The 18,434-nt window shown below is 67.0% G+C and overlaps 4 protein-coding genes across 4 annotated transcripts in view; 2 read left to right on the top strand and 2 right to left on the bottom strand.

Moving 5' to 3' along the window:
* Nucleotides 1–18,434, top strand: part of UBAP2L (ubiquitin associated protein 2 like) — a 397,837-nt gene that overhangs the window by 208,249 nt on the left and 171,154 nt on the right. The window lies entirely within an intron of this gene.
* Nucleotides 4,413–9,071, top strand: LOC140902472 (cocaine- and amphetamine-regulated transcript protein-like). Its single transcript, XM_073322581.1, has 3 exons — nt 4,413–4,621; nt 5,263–5,346; nt 7,057–9,071. Exons 1-3 carry the CDS (start codon nt 4,496–4,498, stop codon nt 7,162–7,164), a joined length of 318 nt encoding a protein of 105 aa, XP_073178682.1. The 5' UTR covers nt 4,413–4,495; the 3' UTR covers nt 7,165–9,071.
* Nucleotides 9,083–16,718, bottom strand: JTB (jumping translocation breakpoint). The gene is given in 6 exon segments (XM_073323474.1): nt 9,083–11,012; nt 11,397–11,476; nt 11,741–11,761; nt 11,763–11,827; nt 13,271–13,311; nt 16,666–16,718. Coding segments are annotated over 6 exon segments (417 nt in total). The 3' UTR covers nt 9,083–10,855.
* Nucleotides 17,135–18,434, bottom strand: part of RAB13 (RAB13, member RAS oncogene family) — a 10,053-nt gene continuing 8,753 nt past the window's right edge. Inside the window, exons 4-6 of the mRNA XM_073323473.1 lie at nt 18,354–18,400; nt 18,162–18,211; nt 17,135–17,496 (exon numbers count right to left, since the gene is read on the bottom strand). Coding sequence (XP_073179574.1) covers nt 17,422–17,496; nt 18,162–18,211; nt 18,354–18,400 — 172 coding nt within the window. The 3' untranslated portion in view covers nt 17,135–17,421. The remainder of the gene's footprint in view (nt 17,497–18,161; nt 18,212–18,353; nt 18,401–18,434) is intronic.

Here is an 18,434-nt window from a genome sequence, read left to right as displayed (position 1 = left end):
CCTGCCAGGGGCTCATTTCAATCGAATCGCAGCACCCCCACCCCCACACCCCCGAGGCTTTGGGGTCAGCACGGCCTGCCAGGGGAGTGGCCCCCCACTGCGTCCCCCAGCCCCTAGCTTGGGTAGCCGTGCTGAACCCCCTCCTTACTGCGCGGCCGGGCAGGGCCCTGTGTCCTCCTGGTGCTGCTGGAGGGACCAGGGCCTGGGAGCTGCCTCAGCCGAGGCCGGCCCCACCTGTGAGCGACCGGGCTCCGGGGCTCCGGCCCTCCCAGGGCTCTGCTGATGGGCGGAGCAGGGCGGGAGGTTGGCTCTACACGGAGATTCCCATGAGCGAACAGTGCCAGCCTCCGCCCGCCTCCTCCAGCTGCCTCCCGAGCGCCCCAGCCCCGGGCCTGCCTGCACTGGGTGTCCAGCGGGGACTCGTGGCCACGGAGCAGCCGGGGTCAGGGGCTCTGGGAGCCGCGTGCACGGAGCCCATCAGGCCACTCAGCCCCTGGCAAAAGACATCTCAGGGGCTTACTGGGCCAAGGCTGCCGGGGGCTCATTGTCCCTGCCCTGAGCCCTGCTGCCGGCCTCGTGCCCCACCGTGGGGCCTTGGGATCTGGGGCCCTTGGCACCCACCTGCCCCGCTGGCAGTGGCCGACACACAGGGAGAGGCCAGGCCACAGCACCAGGCTCATTTCCACCCAGCTGAGCTGTTAGAAGCTGCAGCCGGGGCCCCCCCGTGCTCCCCTCCGACAGCCCCCCCCCACGCTCGCCTGCTCTGAGCCCCCGGGCGTTTGCGTCACTCAGGGAAGGAGATTTCCGTCCACGTGGGCGAGATGCTGCTCAGGGAGCCCCGAACCTCAGCCCTGCGCCAATGGGGCGGCCTCGCAGGCTCTTCCCAGACACTGCTCGGGTGGGGGGGTGGAGGGGGGACTTGGAACTGGGCCTGTGCCAGGTGCCTGGCCGGGGCTGACACCCCCCAGGAAGTGGGGGTGCTGCTTCAGCCATTTATCACAGCGCAGGGCAGCAAATCAGAGGGCGCCCCTCCCCGGGGCCCAGCGGTGCAGCCCCCCCCGATGCACAATCATGCATTCACACATAGACTGCACACACCCCCACCCCCGGCCCCAGGATGAGGCGAACTCACATCGCTGGTCAGGGCAGCCCAACACCCCTGCCCAGCCAGGGCCCGTTACCCCTCACCAAAAGGCTTCTCCCTGCAGGCAGCTGGGGCAGCCCTGGGCCTAGACTTCGGCCCCCCTCCTGGGGTCATGTAGTAATTTTTGTTATCAGAAGGGGGGTCGTGGTGCAATGAAGTTTGAGAACTGTTGCCCTGGAGGATCCCCGCCTATGCAGGGGCCCGGGGGTACCCAGATGCCCAGGGGCCCAGGGAGGTACCTGGCTGCTTGGTGTAATGGTGGGTGTAATGGTGACAGACTCACGTCTCTTGCAGAGACCAAAGAAATCCCCCCGACCCCCGGTGAATTCTGCCCAGCGCCGTGGCCCCATGTGGTCACTCTGCGAAAGCCCCTGAACTGCGAAGCCGGGGCTGAGGGTGAAGGGGGTGGCACTGGATCTTCCCAGGCGCCATTGTGATTGGTCTGCTCCAGCTGAGCCCCCAAGTTCTAGCCCCATGGGGGGGGTCTAGCCCCCTGCTAGCCCAGCCCCCACTCTGATGGTGCCCCTCAATCTCGACCCACAGCCCCCTGCTAGCCCAGCTCTGGAGCCCCTCCCCGGCAGCGGGAGGCAGATTAATATTAATGGCTTTTAGTTGAGGCTTCCGCACAGACTCATCCACCTCTCCCCTCCTCCCTTGGGGGCCACCAAGCCCCTTTTCTCCTCATCCCCGGCTGTGAGCCCCCAATCCCCGCTTCCAGCCTCCATTGGTGCCACTCCCCCCTCAGCCACCCCGGGGCGCTGCCGGGTCACCCCCTGCCCCTGGCCAGCCCTGCCCAGGCAGCCGAGGAGCCGCAGGAAGCTGCCCCCCCGGCTGTGGTTAATCCCAGTGCAGACTGGCAGGATTACGGGGGGGATTAGCGCTGCTTGTCCATCACTTACATAACCTGCCACATGGCGCGCGAAGTGGGGGACAGGGCTCAGGGCTCTGCTGATTTGGATTCATGGAGGGGGCTGGCGCTGGGCCAGTGTGGGGAGCGGGGGTTCCCTTGGGCCAGCGCCTCGTACTTGGGGGGTCAATTTGGAGAGTGACTCGTTCTAGCAGCTTGTGGGCAGCAAGGCACCTGTTAGCACCTGGGGAGAATTTGCGCAGCGATGCCAGGCGAGGTTGGCGGGGCAGGGCTGGACCAGGGTTTCTCCTCCCCGCGCCACCCATTATGCCGGGCGCTGCCCAGGGCCTCCCAACCCTCCATGACACCTCAGATCCACCTGCTGCATGTGGGGGGAGCTGGCAGGCCCCTACCTCCCCACAGCACTGGGCACAAATCCAGTGTGAGCTCACGGGGATGGGCGAGGCAGCGGGTGCCAGGCAGGAGCCGGGCTAACCTCCAGAGAGCATTAAAAGCCCCCACCCCCAGTGGGAATCCGCCTGCCACGGGATCCCACTGGCTGCTCAGAGCCATGCGGGGAGCTGAGCTGGGGCCCCCTGAGACCTGATTCTCCAGCGCCAGCATCCCAGAAGCCAGGCCACACCCGCTGTGTGAGTGAGGGCAGGATTGGGGGGGGGGTCCAGCCCCACGTGCTCTGGAGCAGAGACCGGCCTGAGACCTGGTGCCAGGGCTGGCAGGGAGGGGGGGTGCTCGGTGGGGGCTCCCAGGGGCCCCGCCTGGGGAGAGGACTCAGCTCTCCTAGGCACAGGACTGGACCAGGCCCAGTCTTGGTGCTCGAAGTGCCAGGTTTGTGGCCAAGGGGCCAAGGATCGGGCTGCCTGGGGGTGCAGGACTAGGGTGTGAGGTGAAGGAACGCCAGGCGCCGGGGGATGGGAAGCAGGGAGGGGAATTGTTAGGGAGGGATCTTTTTAACAAGGGGGGTGGGGTTTGGCTGGGCTGGTGGAAAAATCACTGGGCTAAATCCCCCCCTGGTGTAACTGCGGCGTTGGGATCTGATTCACCCCGGGCGTCCTGGCTAGGTGCTGTGATGCTCGTGCCAACCTGGGCCCAGCTCGGGTGCCGCCCAGCACTGGACTCATGCTCTCACGCTTACATTACCCGAGCGAGGGGCATGACTGAGCTTGGGGCCATTGTGCCAGGCGAGGCCAGGCCCTGCCCCCAAGTGCTCACAGCCAGAGCAGGGCAGAGGGGCAGGGACTGGTCCATCCCCAGCAGGGCAGGTGCCCTGACCCCCAGCCCAGCTCCTTAGGCAGTGGGCGGGAAGCTGCCGAGCTCCTGGCTCAGGGAAGAGCCTCCCCCGGTGGCTTAGCGGGAAAAGCCTAAAGCTCTGGAGCACCCAGCACAGTCAGCATCTGCCCAGAGCCTAGAGGGGCTGGAGGCTCCAAGGTACCCAGATGCCAGCAGCCCTGCTCATGGCATGGGAGGGCAGCAGCTGCCAGAGGCACAAGGGTTAGCGTGTAACCTTGCGACGGGGTGCATTCGGGGACCCCCCAGTCTGCAGCAAGAACTTGTCACCTGGTTCCACTGGACAGCTGCAAACGGGGCCCAGGCCCTGTGCCCACAGGCCAATTCTGACACGGGCCAGGGTAAAGCTGCCCAGCAGACGCCCACCTGGCAAAGTCAAGCACAGCTGGGGCGGGATTTTATCTGTCCTGGGGCCGAACCAAGCAGGGAAGGGTCCTTTGTTCCCATGCTGGCTCCAAGCCCCACAGCAAACGGACAAAGCGCGGGTCCAGGGAGAGCCCCGGCAGCCAGACACCTCCTCTCTGCTCAGGTGCTGAGCAATCGCCGAGCTCCCGGCCCCGGCCGAAGGGATTTGGCCCGAGCTCAAGCTGTCACCAGGATGGAGAGGTAGACAGGGCCGAGCCGAGAGCCAGAACCCCGGGGACGCCAGCCAGATGCTGGGATTAGCTAGATGAACGCACATGGGCCCAGCCAGAGCGCTCTGCCGACAGACGGATGAGCACTGAGGGGATAGATACCCAGACACCGAGATTAGCTGGATAGACGGGCGTGGGGGGGACAGACAGACACTGACAGAGAGATGTTGCTGCTGGTTGCTGGGGGGAGCCCTCGGGAGCTGGCAGACACGGGATTCGTTACATTTAATCCCCCTCTTCTTCGTCAAACACACTGTAACTCTCATCAATATTAACGGCCTCTCGGCCGCCTGGCTCCAGCCGCGCCCCCCCCCCCGCCCCCCCGGACTCCTCCATTCATCCTAACTCAGCTGCAGCCTGTTTGGCAGCAACCCCCGCCCCCTCAATGGTCTCAGGACCAGTCCCTGCCGTGTGCCCTCAGCCTATCAAGCTGCAGCCCCCTCCCAGTGCGTGGGCTGGGCCCGCTGCTTGCCAGGCCAGTCTCACTCTGCGTGGAGAGGCACATTGGCAGCAGGTACCCGTCCTGCCCCAGCGCCGAGCACAGCTCCCCACTGATTCCCCGCCATGCAGCGACCCACCATGCTCCTGCTCTGCCTGGCTCTCCTGGCCCACCAGCAGGCAGATGTGAACGCCCGGCTACCCCAGGACTTTCCCCTGAAACACTCGTACCAGCCGCAAGAGAAACAACTGGTGAGTTCCTGTCTCCGGCCTGGCGCGGGCTTGGCCCCCAGTGTCTCCCACGGACCAGGGCATTCACCCAAACCTGGCTGCCTGTGTCTTTGCAGACACGCGCCTCCTGGTGCCACCCTGGGCTCTCTCACGGCCCCAAAGGCTGAGAGAGTCTGGAGAAGGGCAGGGCAGCCCCGATGCACACCCGGGAGGACAAGACTCTTAGAGGCCAGGAGGAGACCCAATGGGGGGCAGCGTCACCCCATCACTACGGGGTTCTTGCTTTTTCCTCTGAAGCAGCTGGTGCTGGCCAATGTCACAGCCGGGCGGCCGAGCTTGGCAGCCAGTCCCTGTGCTCCCATGTGAAAAGCTGGGTGGGACCGGCTGCTGCAAAAGAGAACAGAGGGGAGAGGGACTGGGCAGTCAGTTCTCTGCCCCCCAAATGGCTGTGTCAGTTTCACGAAAGGGTGAAGCTGGGAGCCCTGAATCAGAGCTCCCGGCAATGCCCAGATCAGGCAGAGGGAGGGGGCAGGGTAACTAGCTGTCACACCCGCTCCTTTAGCAAAGCAGCAATTTCCAGCAGGCCAGCTCCCCCCAGCCGGCCCTGGGGGCAGGGCTTTGCACTCACCTTCCTCCTTCTCCTTGTCCCTCGCGGCACCCAGCTGGAGGAGCTGCAGGACGTGCTGGAGAAACTGCAGAGCAAGAGGATTTCCACCTGGGAGAAGAAATATAACCAAGTCCCCAAGGTACCATCCGGGGCTGCCCCGGCCCGTTCTGATTCCATGGCTAAAGGATCCATGTGGGTAACGAACGCCCCAGCTGGGCAAGCCCAGTGCCCAGCAGTTCTGCGTTTCCATTTCTCTGCCTGCCCAGCGGAGCTTGCTGCTCGTTCCTCTTCCAGGTGCAGGCCCGGGGCAGCTCCCTGGCTGGTGGGCCCCTGTGCGGCCCTGCTGTGCTCCCTGGGGACCGGTCAGTGACCAGCCGCACTCCAGGCCAAGGGTTTGTTTTAGCAGTCTAGGCACAGGGTGGGTGCGGTGGGGGCCCTCCCCCTGCCCCAGCTGAGCCAGACAGGAGCATTTTGGAGCCATTAGAGTAATGGGGAAAGGTCACGTCTTTGCCTTCCCCCTCATTCCAAAGCTGCTGCCCCCCTTGATTTCCACGGGCATACTGGGGCACACCGGGCCCAGTGTCCTGTCGCTGGCGGGTCGGTGCCAGGTGCTTCACAGGGAAGGACCAGAACAGGCGATTCTCGAGTGATCCGTCCCATCGTCCAGTCCCAGCTTCTGGCAGTCGGAGGTTTAGGGACGCCCAGAGCATGGGGCTGCGTCCCTGGCCGTCTTGGCAAACAGCCATTGATGGACTTGCCCCCATGAATTCTCCTTTGATCCCAGTGATACTTTGGGGCTTCACAACACCCCTGGTGACGAGTGCCCCAGGCGCTGTTGGGTGGAGAAGAAGCCTCCTTAGGTTTGTTCTAAGGCTGCTGCCGAGTCATCTCGCTGGGTGACGCTGGGTCCGTGTTACGTGAAGGGGTAAACGACACTTCCCGTGCCACTTTCCCCCTACACCAGCCCTGAGTCACAGCCCTCTGTCCTCGCCCCCGAGTCGGCTCTTTTCCAACCTGAACAGCCCCAGGCTTTATACTCTCTCCTCCTGTGGAAGCTGTTCCACTCTCTGCTCATTTTCCTTGCCCTTCTCTGCACCTTCGCATGGCAACGCGAGGCCCGTGGCCAGAACCTGCAGCACCCACTGTGCCCGCCAGCCTGAGGTGCCTCCTTCCGCGAGGGGGCTGCCTCTCCCAGCAGCGTGGGCTGACGCTCGCCCGGGAGCTGCTGTTCTTGGTGCAGCTGGAAGGGCTTGGCTCTGAGCTCATGCTGCCCTCAAACAGCTGACGCCCCTGCTCTCCTCCCCTGGCTTCAGTGACCCAGCCATGCCCGGTGCTGGGCGAGGCCTCTGGGGATGGGCTGGGCTGGGCTCAGCAGCAAGGGTGCCCCTCTCTGCTCCAGGGAGGTGGGATTCCTCTTAACACAGAGGGCCCAGCTCCCAGGGCAGCCCCCGGCACCTCAGCCTTATGCCACCAGCGCCGCAGCCTTACCCCCGGCCGCACTGAGGGGGCTGATGCGGTATGGGCACAGATCTGGCTGGGGCAGCAGCGGGACCCAGAGCCTGTTGCTTCTGGCAATTAACCAGAGGTGCCAACGCTGGGATCGGGCCCAGCCCCCACTTGGGCAGCCAGTGCCCAGCCTTTGCTCCCCCAGCGAGCTGCAGGCCTGCATACAGCTCCTGCCCCTCAGGGGGGATCATACTGACCCCCCGAGACCCTGCTGCCCAGAGGGGTTTCAGGGGCCCGGCTGTAACCACAGGGTTGAAAGGCACCTGCCAGGCGGAGCCTTGTTTCCAAGTGCTGCCCGCTGGCACAGCCCCGCCCTTCAGCTGTGCCTCCCTTGTCCCCACAGTGCTCCATGGGCCAGGCGTGCGCGGTGAAGAAGGGGGCCCGCATCGGCAGGCTGTGCGACTGCCCCCGCGGAGCCACCTGCAACTCCTTCCTCCTCAAGTGCTTGTAGCCGCTGCCCGTGAGGGACCCCAGCCGCAGATCACCTTCCCACGCCGCCGTGTGTCACGCTGCACATGCCTCCGCTCCACCTGGGCGGGGGGCCAGCCGGCCGGCCGTGGCCACGCTGCTCAGCAGAGCCCGGAGGAAGGGGGTGGTGAGAGACCGTGGCATGGCCAGCGTCTGCCCCAGGAGGCTGCCGCAGGGCTGCGGTCTCCAGGGCAGCCCCAGGTGCCGGGCACACCCCCACCTTGGCAGCAGAGCAGACTGCAGCTGCCCTTTGGACTACGGAGACGTGGCCACAGCCCCCTCCGGCATCACTCGGCCCTGCTGCACTCCGGCCTGCAGAGCCACCCCCCTCCCGGCCACCATGGCCCAGCCTCCAAATCCCCTCCAGCACCAAGAGGGGGACACTTCGGAACATGGGCTCCTGTGATCAGACTCCTAAATCCAGCTGTGAGCAGCCTGCACTCAGCGCAGCTGAACCAGCTCTATGCCCAGGGCCCCAACCCTGCCAAGACCTAGGCCCGTGTGCACCCTTATCCAACTGCTCCAGGGGGCTACTACTTGCCCCGGTCCCTAAAGCACTTGGCAGGGCTGAAGCCCCAGTGCCTCCTGCTCCTCCAGCCCCCCACTTCCCAGGGGCACTGCTCGGCCGCTTGCACGTCACCCATGAGATGATGAAACGAGGGCCACGGGTTTTGTCTTCTTTCAGTTGCTGCCTGCAGCCCCCTAGCACACCCCGCTGCCCGCCTGGCTCCCCCACCGCTTGCCCCCTTAGCCAGAGGCCTCGACCTTACAGCCAAACCAAACCATTGCATTGAAAGTTTTTTTAATGACATTCCTGGTTCCATTCAGTTTTGTAAAAGCCTTTTGAAGAAAATAAACCCTGACTGTTCGAGCTAAGCCAAGGGTGGCCACCTGCAGCTTCTTTCTAGCAGGCAGGCGACACCTCCCCAGCGAGCTGGACCTCAGCGTGACTAGATTTGAGGGAAAGCGGAAGGGAGGATTCGAGCCAGCCTGCTGCCTGCTTTTGGGAACTGCCAGGCCTGGGTGCGGGTCTGCCCCAGAGATCCCATGGCAGCAGTGGGTCCCAGGGCACCAGCTCTGGAGCCTGGCGTTGCTGGGGAGAGGAACCAGCCTGGCACCAAGGGTCAGTCACCTCAGACCGACAGAGCAACTGAACAGGGCTCAGCCCCGGGGCAGCACTGCAGGGACCGGAACAGGAGGGAGCCGTGAGCTGTAACTCTCCCCTCATGGGGAGCAGCAGGAGCCTTGCAGGGCTAGCCGGGCACCTCCCTGGGCCAGTCACCCAGTGAGCAACACTAACTGCACCGGGGGGGCTCCTGCTGTTGCTCCGTCAGGGGGGGTCCTGGCCCAGCCCCAGTTGTGGGGCGCTCTGCTGGGGGGAGATTGGAGAATGCTGTGCAGCAGTGCACTGGGCTGCTCTCCACCAGGAGTGGGCGCGTGGGAGGCCAGGCCCACCCGGAGCAGTGACACGGGAACATCCCTCAGCTCACGGGCAGCCCCAGGAGACAAGCTGCCTCCCAACTCCCAATTAGCACTGCAGCTGCCTGCTCATCAGCACCCACACGCTCCCCCTCCTGCCGATGTTTGGGGCGCCCCAGGGAGGGTTTGGCCCCCTGCACCTTCCATGCACCAGGACGCTTCCCGGGCCGGTAATGCCGGAGACGGGCCAGCTCATGGGAGGGGATGTTTAAATGGCTCTCCAGACCTCAGCCCAGGCTGGGGCAGGGACAAGCAGGCTGCTGGGAAGCTGCTAAACATCCACTCATTCGTCTCGTCGGTCCCCATGCAGGGCTGCCCACACCCTGCTGTTAGCCCAGGCAGCCCAGAGAACACGGCTGGAGCTTTCACCCCCCTCGCCCTTCACAAGGACTGAGGTGCAGCTGCAAGCAGTCGACAACTCAGCACTTAATAAATGCTACTCTAATCTAGGGCGTTTAGGAGGAGCTGGCCCCAGCCTGCGCTGGAGGGAACCCACCTGCAGGGGGCATGGTTCCCTGGCCTTTGAAGGGGGGTAATTAGTGACAGCTGTGCTGTGGGCTCCCTGGCACGCTCAGATCATTGTCCGCAGGGGGCATCCAGCAGGATGGGACAGGAACATGGACCACTGGTCTTCTGGCATCAATCTGAGCTAACACCCAGTACCAGAGACATCGCCTCCATCCCCTCCCCATCCAGCCCCTGCCCAGGCTCTGGCTCAGCTGCCAATCGGGGGCCCGCACTAGAGCAGCAGGGCGCAGTGTGACAAGACCCTTGGTTCCCAGGAGATGGGCCGGCGGAGTGGGAGGTCAGTGCTGGGACTTACCCCTGGAGCTGGTCATGGATCAAAGCCCTACGTTCATGAGGCATAGCCAGGCCCCCGGGGCAAATCTTTGCCCTGCTGTTAGCTCCGGGCCCTCAGCTGGGAGAGACACTGGCTTGACCGTGACTTGCTGCCATAGAACTGGGGTGATGGGGGCATGAAGGAAGCTGCTAACCTGGGTGTTCCTAGGGGGAAAGGGCGCAATGGTGCCAAGAGGCCTGGCCCAGCTCCTTCTATGCCTGCAGGGGGCGCTGTGCTGGCAGGGGTAATAGCATCAGCCCAACATGGCTCCCAGGGCAGGGGCCAGCCCAGCAATTTCCTATCAACAGGGATCCCCACAGCCAGCTGGGGGGAGCAGCTCCCCCATTCCCTGCAGGCGGCTGCGTTACCCAGCTGGAGGAAACCGTTGCCCACTTCTCCCCCGATCCTGGCACTCGTTAAAAGCAGAGCCATGGGGCTGGTCTGATCAGCCTGTATGCACTGAGCTTGACAAGCTTCGAGGCCCAGGAGACCAGCCCTGGCATCAGCACAGAGCAGCAGGGAAGTGGGTGCCAGCACCTGGCCTGCTGCTCTGGGGTCATGGGAGGGATGCACACAGGGCAGGGGATGAGGGCTGGCAGGACTCCCTGAGCAGACAAGCCAGCTGCCCGGGGCTCCGCATCCCCCTGAGGGAATGGAGGAGCTGCTGCCAAGGGCACCCCTCCTTTGCTTGAGGGGCTGCTCTGCCCCTCAGCCAGGCAGGGTCATGCTTCACTCCAGCAGTAACGGGACAGCAAGTCCCCCGCGCCCTGCTGGCCGCCCCCAGTCTGGGGCCTGTATTAACTAACAGCCCTCCCTCCCACCCTGCACCGGGGTGGACAGCCGGCACTGGCAGGCTCAGAGGCTGCTCCTGCATCCAGGCTCAGGGTTTATTGTCTCAGAACCTGCATAAGGAGAAGGGCTGGGTGCTGTGTTAATTCCAAGGGATGCAAGGTGGCAGCCCTCGCTGGGCACACACCCCACATCCCACCAGGCGCTGCCAGCCACAAAGGGATTCCTCGTGTGCTCTGATGGCAGGAAAGAAGGGAGCCAAGAAGGGATGGGACTCTGGTCCTCTGCATGGCAGGTGAGATGGACAGAGGGGAATCCCCAGTGCCTGGAGACCCAGCCGGCTGCCGAGTCTCCAGGGAGCAAGCAGAGCGGCATTTGGTGTGGCTCTGAGTTGGCTGAACTGCAGTGCTCTCTGCCAGGACACAGATGATCTCGGTCTCTGATGCCAGTCCCCTTCTCCTACAGCTCCCTGGAGCAGGAAAGGGGATTAGCATCCATGCCCCAGTTCCCCACACAGGGCACAGAGGAGGTGGACAGCACCAGGGCTGCTGGGAGTCAACAGACACTAAATGGACTCGATCTGCTTGCGAACTTTCTCCAGGGCCTTCCTGTCCAGCACCCTCTGGCGGTACATGACCAACAGGGCGAAGGCCACAGCGACACAGATTGTGGCCCCCTCAAACTTCCAGAAGCTGCGCGCTTCTGTCACCACTGAGCGGCAGCTGGTAGAGAGAGGAGAGAGTTGACAGGACTGGGATCCGAGCCAAGGGCAGGAGTGCTGCGCGGCCGGGCAGCAACCGCAGCAGGTCCCAGCACACGCTGCCCTGGGCAGTCCAAGCGGCTTGGCAGTGGATGCTGGGAGCTGCCCCACTGTATTACAGGGGAGGCTGGCTGCAGCAGACCCCATTATAGCCATGCTAGGTGCAGTCTTGGGACCCTCCAGCAACACTGCCCTGGCTGCCCCCCCTGAGCTCAGGTGCCCTGGATACAGCATGAAGCAGCCACACCCAGGAGCCCAAGATGCCTTCCTAGGCTCTGTCCCAGCAAGCCCTGGCTGCCCCATGCTGCACCCGAGACGAACCGCAGGGTCCCGGGGCTTGGCTCACCTCTTGTACTCCTCCTTCTTGGACACAGCGCAGCTAATTTGCTCGATGAAGCCAGTCATGCTGCACTCGGGCATCGTCTTCTGCAAATCAAACGAAACCCATGTTCACACACTCTGTGGGGCGGGATGTGTCATTCCCCCCACTGGTCCCGAGGGGTCTCTACTCTGCGGGGCATGATACCTAGTGTCCCCCCTCCCCCCCCCACTCTGAACCTTCAGCTGACCCAGGCAGGGTGCATCCCACTCAGCGCTCCCCAAGCCAGGGACCAGAGCAGGGTGTAACCACCAGCGAGCCCCCCCCGGTCCCCACTATCTGGCTGCAGGGCAGTTCATCTCCACACTTACTGCTTGGAAGGTTGTGCACAGGGGCACAATCCTGAACAACGACAAAGTCTTCCACTTGCCAGCACGGCGTGGCAACCAGCGGGCTCACTGAGAAAAGAGGGGAGAAAGGTTCAGAGCCCAGTCCAGCCGCCCAGGGCCTGCAATCCGAGCAGCCAGGCTGCAGATGGAAGGGCAGCAGACTCCCAGGCAGAAGAAAGATTTTACTGTCATCACTAGTCAGGTTTCCACTGAGCCTAACAAGCTCGAGAGTGACACTGACTCTTCCCCAGCTGAGCACGCACCAGGGCGCCCCCCCCTCAAGAACAGGTGTGACGAAGTGGGACTGTTCTTAATGTTTCCTCTGAATAGTGTGGGGGTGCCTCAGTTTCCCCTAGGCAGTTCTTAAGTATCTAGGTGGTGGGGTAAGGGTGTATGATCATTGCAGAGCCCTAGAGGGGCAGGTGTGTGCAGGAGTCTGGACACAGAGAATGGCCCAACACCCTGTTTCCTGGCAACTGATGGCCTGGGCCCTTCCCCCCTGCGAGGTGAGAGCTAAAGGGTTGGAGAACAAAGGAATCAGGTGACCACCTGGCCCGGGAAAGGAACAAAGCCCAGAGGAGGAGGGGCTGGAGGGAGTTTCAGTTTGGGGCTGGCTGGGACATGGAGTGAAGTGCAGACGTGGTCGTCTGGCTCACTGCCCCCCAAAATGGACCCAGCTGAGGGGTCCCGTTCTCTGCACCTGCAAGCTCTGTGTTAGGACCATGTCCCTGTCGTCTAATAAACCCTCTGTTTTACTGGCTGGCTGAGAGTCCCGTCTGACTGCGAAGTTGGGGTGCAGGACCCTCTGGCTTCCCCAGGAGCCCCCACCTGAGTGGACTCACTGGGGGGAAGCGCACGGAGGGGCAGAGGAGGCTGAATGCTCCGAGGTCAGACCCAGGAAGGTGGAAGCTGTGTGAGCTGTGTGTCCTGAAGACAGGCTGCTCACAGAAAGGCGACTTCCCCAGAGTCCTGACTGGCTTCATGGGGAGCAGTTCCAGAGCATCGCCCAGGGACTCCGTGACACAGGGTCTTTGACACTTTCTGGCCAACAGCCTCCCCCCTCCCTGCGATGTCACCAAAGGAGCCTGCGTCACACCAATACTTAGGGTGGGGAGCCAGGAGCTCCAGGCGCTGCCCCCAGCTCGCTGCACAGCACGAGTCACCCACCCCCATTCCTTGCTGGAGGACCATCTCCGTGGCACACAGGAGAATTAGCCGGGTCTGGAGCATGTGTATCCTCGCTGAAATGGGACTCGCTGCTGGGATGCTCAGACCCACAGGGAGGATAAATCCCACCGGAGGCAGCTGAGGGATTTGCATTATGGCACCACAGCCTGCAGCTCAGCCCGGGGGGCTCAAGTGCCCAGTGCAGGCAGGGGCTTTCGTGCTCCTGCCCTGACCCCGCAGACAGCAGGAGCCCTGCAGGCCAGACGCGCCCAGCTCTCCACGAACCGGGCCCCACAACCATGGGCCGCTAGCCACGCCGTGGCGGCTCCACCCCCCAGCACCCACCTGAGCGCTTGGCCTCGCTGGACACCGTCGCCTCTGCCAGCCTGCAAGGAAATCAGAAAGGGGCTGGCCTAGTAAACCGGGGGGCTCCTGGACTGAGCAAGGGGGGCGGCTCCGCCCCAGGGCCCTGCCCAGCCAGGGGGCCCAGGGCCGCTCACAGGCTGCCAGAGCCACAGGGGCTTCGCCGCAGCTCCAGCCGCTTGCCAGGCTGAACCTGCAACCCCCGCCCTGCACCCGGGGCGCCAGGTGGCCCAGGCCGGGGGGGCGGGGGCCGGGCCCAGGGGAGGGCGGCAGGGGGCTCCCTGTGGGGCGGGGGGGGGCCGGGCCCAGGGGAGGGCGGGCAGGGGGCTCCCTGTGGGGCGGGGGGGGGCCGGGCCCAGGGGAGGGCGGCAGGGGGCTCCCTGTGGGGCGGGGGGGGCCGGGCCCAGGGGAGGGCGGCAGGGGGCTCCCTGTGGGGCGGGGGGGGGCCGGGCCCAGGGGAGGGCGGGCAGGGGGCTCCCTGTGGGGCGGGGGGGGGCCGGGCCCAGGGGAGGGCGGCAGGGGGCTCCCTGTGGGGCGGGGGGGGGGCCGGGCCCAGGGGGAGGGCGGCAGGGGGGCTCCCTGTGGGGCGGGGGGGGCCGGGCCCAGGGGAGGGGCGGCAGGGGGCTCCCTGTGGGGCGGGGGGGGCCGGGCCCAGGGGGAGGGCGGCAGGGGGCTCCCTGTGGGGCGGGGGGGGGGCCGGGCCCAGGGGAGGGCGGCAGGGGGCTCCCTGTGGGGCGGGGGGGGCCCGGGCCCAGGGGAGGGCGGCAGGGGGGCTCCCTGTGGGGCGGGGGGGGGCCGGGGCCCAGGGGAGGGCGGCAGGGGGCTCCCTGTGGGGCGGGGGGGGCCGGGCCCAGGGGGAGGGCGGCAGGGGGCTCCCTGTGGGGCGGGGGGGGGGCCGGGGCCCAGGGGAGGGGCGGCAGGGGGCTCCCTGTGGGGCGGGGGGGGCCGGGCCCAGGGGAGGGCGGCAGGGGGCTCCCTGTGGGGCGGGGGGGGCCGGGCCCAGGGGAGGGCGGCAGGGGGCTCCCTGTGGGGCGGGGGGGGCCCGGGCCCAGGGGAGGGGCGGGCAGGGGGGCTCCCTGTGGGGCGGGGGGGGGCCGGGCCCAGGGGAGGGCGGCAGGGGGCTCCCTGTGGGGCGGGGGGGGCCGGGGCCCAGGGGAGGGCGGCAGGGGGCTCCCTGTGGGGCGGGGGGGGGCCGGGCCCAGGGGAGGGCGGCAGGGGGCTCCCTGTGGGGCTGGGCAGGGGGCGGCGGAGGGGTCCCCCCAGGCAGGGGGGGCAGGCCGGGGGGGGGGCCGGGCCCTGGGGAGGGCCCCAGACGGGGGGGGAGGGGAGGTGAGGGGGCCGGCGGGGGGGGCCCTGGCAGGTTAGGGGGGGCGGGGGGGCCCTGGCGGGGGAGGGGGGGGCGGGGGGCTCCCTGTGGGGCTGGGCAGGGGGGCGGCGGAGGGTCCCCAGGCAGAGGGGGCAGGGCGGGGGGGGGGCCGGGCCCAGGGGAGGGCGGCAGGGGGCTCCCTGTGGGGCTGGGCAGGGGGGGCGGCGGAGGGTCCCCAGGCAGGGGGGGCAGGCCGGGGGGGGGTGCCGGCCGGGGGGGGCCGGGGCCCTGGGGAGGGCCCCAGACGGGGGGGGAGGGGAGGGGAGGTGAGGGGGCCGGCGGGGGGGGGCCCTGGCAGGTTAGGGGGGGGCGGGCGGGCCCTGGCGGGGGGAGGGGGGCCGGGGGGGGCCCCCGCTCACCTGAGGCCCCCAGACCAGGGCGCCGAGCGCGAGCAGGACGCGCGGCCCCCATGGCGGGGGGGGGGGGGGGGGGGTTCCCGGCCTCGCTCTCAGCCGCCTCGCCCCGCCCCCATCTTGGCCTGCGCGGGGCCCTCTGGGAGCGGCGGGAGCTGCCGCGGGAGGCGGGGCCAAAGTGGCGGCGGCGCGGGGCATGACGGGAAGGGCGCAGGGGGATCCCAGCCCGTGACGGAGCGGCCCGCGGGGGCGGGGCCTCAGCTCCTGGGGCAAGGGGCGGGGCCTGGATGGGGGCGCGGGGCCGGGGGGCGGGGCCTGGCTGGGGGCGGGGCCCGGGGTCTCAGCTCTGGGTTTCAGCCCCACGGGCAGGGTCGGGGCCGGCTGCGGCCCCCAGGCCGGGCGCTGCCCCCGGGGTCCCCCTTCCTTCCCCGCAGGGGCCAAAGGCCGGATCGGGCTGCCTCCCGCCCCTTCGCAGCCCCCATGGCCGGGGGGCGACGCTGCTCCGGGGTCCCCGGGGGGGGCGACGTGGCTCCGGGGGTCCGGGGGGGGGCGACGCTGCTCCGGGGGGCCCCGGGGGGGGGGGGAGACGCTGCTCCGGGGTCCCCCGGGGGGGGGGGGAAAGACGCTGCTCCGGGGGGCCCGGGGGGGGGGCGACGTGGCTCCGGGGGCCCGGGGGGGGAGACGCCTGCTCCGGGGGGCCCGGGGGGGGGCGACGTGGCTCCGGGGTCCCCGGGGGGGGGGGGGAGACGCTGCTCCGGGGGCCCGGGGGGGGGGCGACGTGGCTCCGGGGGGGCCCAGGGGGGGGAGACGCTGCTCCGGGGGCCCCGGGGGGGGGGGCGACGTGGCTCCGGGGGGGGGAGACGCTGCTCCGGGGGGCCCGGGGGGGGGCGACGTGGCTCCGGGGGGGGAGACGCTGCTCCGGGGGGCCCGGGGGGGGGGCGACGTGGGCTCCGGGGGGCCCGGGGGGGGGGAGACGCTGCTCCGGGGGGCCCCGGGGGGGGGGCGACGTGGGCTCCGGGGGGCCCCGGGGGGCAAGGGGCCCGGCCCAGGCTGCTCTGTCTAGCCCCCCTGGCGGAGCACTCGCCTCGGGACCCAGGTCCTCGTCCTGCCCTGGTCCCTGCAGGCGGCCTCCGGGCCAGGGCCCTTCCCACCTCCGGCTCAGCCCTCGGCGTCTCCTTGGCCCAAGCAAGCCTGCGCTGGGGTTGGGGGTGACAGCCGCTCCTGTGGGCCTGCCGAGAAGGCGGGCAGGGCTCCTGGGGGGGGCTCCTGGCTTAGGGGGCCGGGAGCGAGGCCAGAGCCCAGGGGCTGCTGTGCAGAGGGCACTGCAGGCAGCCGGCCCCACGGCAGGGGGCACGTGGCAAACACCAGGCTGTGCAGCTCAAAGGCTTTTCTCGGCCCCCAGCAGACGCTGGTCCAATAAAAGGTCTGAGCTCGCCCAGCCTGGCTCTGGGGATGGCAGCTGTCTTGGTGGGGGCTGGACGGGCCGGCCAGGAGCACGAGACCCAGGACAGGAAACAAAAGGGACCCAGGTGCCCATTTTCACAGGCTCAGCTGTGAGAGGCCCAGGAGGAAAGCAGAATCCGTGTGCGGGGTGTGTGTGAAATTTGCCCTTTTAAGGCTCTTCATGTCGACAATCTCGGGGCTGCTGGCTGGCACACGGGAGGGTCTTTGACACCACAGCAGCCTGCCAACCAGCCTCCGCGCTGCCCATATTCGGTGCCGTCAAAGAAACACCCCGGAGCCGAGAGCGAAGGGTACAAGCTGGGGCTTTATGTCGTTAATTAAATAGCGCCGGGCACCCAAGATACACAGGGGGCTCTGCCGGTGCCTGGGAGTGGAGACACTGGGCCCCACATTGGGCTTGGGGGCCCTGGGTTTTCAGACAGTCATTCCTACACATGATGGAGCAGCGAGTCCAATTTACAGTGTTCGCCTGGCCCCCGGGGGACCCGCAGGCTGGTTTGGGAGAAGGGATCCTGGCTTGCCAGGGCTTCGAATCAACGCGCCCCCTGGGAGCAACAAGCGGCCGAACCCTGCACCGTGGCTGCAGCACGGCCAGGTCTCCCCCACATCACTGCCCTCTCCCCCTTCCTTCCTGTCTGCAGCCCCCCCTCTTCTCCAGCTCCCCCTCTGCTCCTTCCCCCTCCAAATCAGCCTGCAGGTCACCCCCGCCCTCCGTTCCTCCTCTCTCGGAGCATACGAGCAGTGGGAAGGTTGACTGGCTGTGGGCCTGGCCCCTCGGAGACACCAGCTCCGGAGCTCAGCTCTGCCCAGCCACCCGGCTCCAGGGCACTGCCTGGCCCCCGCTGTCACAGAGGAGCAGGAGCGTGGCAGAAAGGAGAGGAGTGGCACAGTGGCTCCGGCGTGGCGCCTGGTGGGGGGCACTATGGGGTGCTCCAGGGGCGTGGCTGCTGCTAGACCATGGCGCATTTACTGCTGCTTCTCTTCGGAGAACTTTTCAAGTCCAGGTGCCCTTTGGGGATTTTACCCTGAAAGAGAGAGTGAACGAGTCACTGTCGGGCGCCCCTTGCCCGCTGCTTTGGTGCCGGGCTGGAGGGAGAGCCGGGTCACTCAGTGGGGGTGCTCTCGTCTGAGTCAGGGCGGTCCCCATGCCCAGGGCGGGCACCCTCTGAGCAGTATGACTGAGCCAATGCCCCAACGGGGCGCTAGGCGGCACTGTGCTGCTGGGAGTGCCGTCTGGGGTCAGGCTTCGCCACAAGGGGTCATTAAAGATCCCAAATTACAGTCCTGGCCATGTTCCAATGTGGGGAGTTTCCATCCACCTTAGATACCATAGCCCCACCAGCATCCTGGCCTAGCCTGCTGTATAGCACGGCAGTGTGATGGTTAAACAGCCTCTGCGCCCCTCCCCAGAGGTGGCTGCACCTCAGCCCCTGGCGAGGGATCCTGTATAACCAGCCCCCACGCCCCACCCCAGAGGTGGCTGCACCTCAAGTCCAGGCAAGGGATCCCTGTACTGGGACCCTTCAGCGAGGAAGGTGCTGGAGAAAAGCAAGATCATTCACGGGGAAAGGCAGATTCATGCTGCTTTTCTGTCCCCATCTCAGCGCCTCCTGCTGGAAGGGGGCCGAGCTGCCCAGACCCCCTCTCACTTCGGGGGGCTCCCAAGCCTGCCCAGACCCTGCATGCTCACCAGTTTCTTGGTGGATTTCAGCAGGATGTCCTGGCCAGGGTGTTGAAGGCCTGAGGGGAGAGAGGAGCCGGTTAGGGGCGTCCCAGCACGCCCAGCCGGGAAGGCCAGCCAGGGACACGGGTGGGGGCTGAGGGCTGGCTGGGGGAGGGGACACTTAGCAGTGGGAAACAAGAGCCTCTAGGTGAATCTTACCGTCCCCCTCTCCCCGCTTCCATGGGAACACATGGGAAGGGACCTGCCTGCCGGGGGGACAGAGACTCTGAGATAGCGCGT

The sequence above is a fragment of the Lepidochelys kempii genome, chromosome 24, assembly GCF_965140265.1.
Source record: "Lepidochelys kempii isolate rLepKem1 chromosome 24, rLepKem1.hap2, whole genome shotgun sequence".
NCBI lineage: Eukaryota > Metazoa > Chordata > Testudines > Cheloniidae > Lepidochelys > Lepidochelys kempii.
The sequence above is the reverse complement of the archived record's forward strand: the minus strand, read 5'-3'. Positions and strand labels throughout refer to the sequence as shown.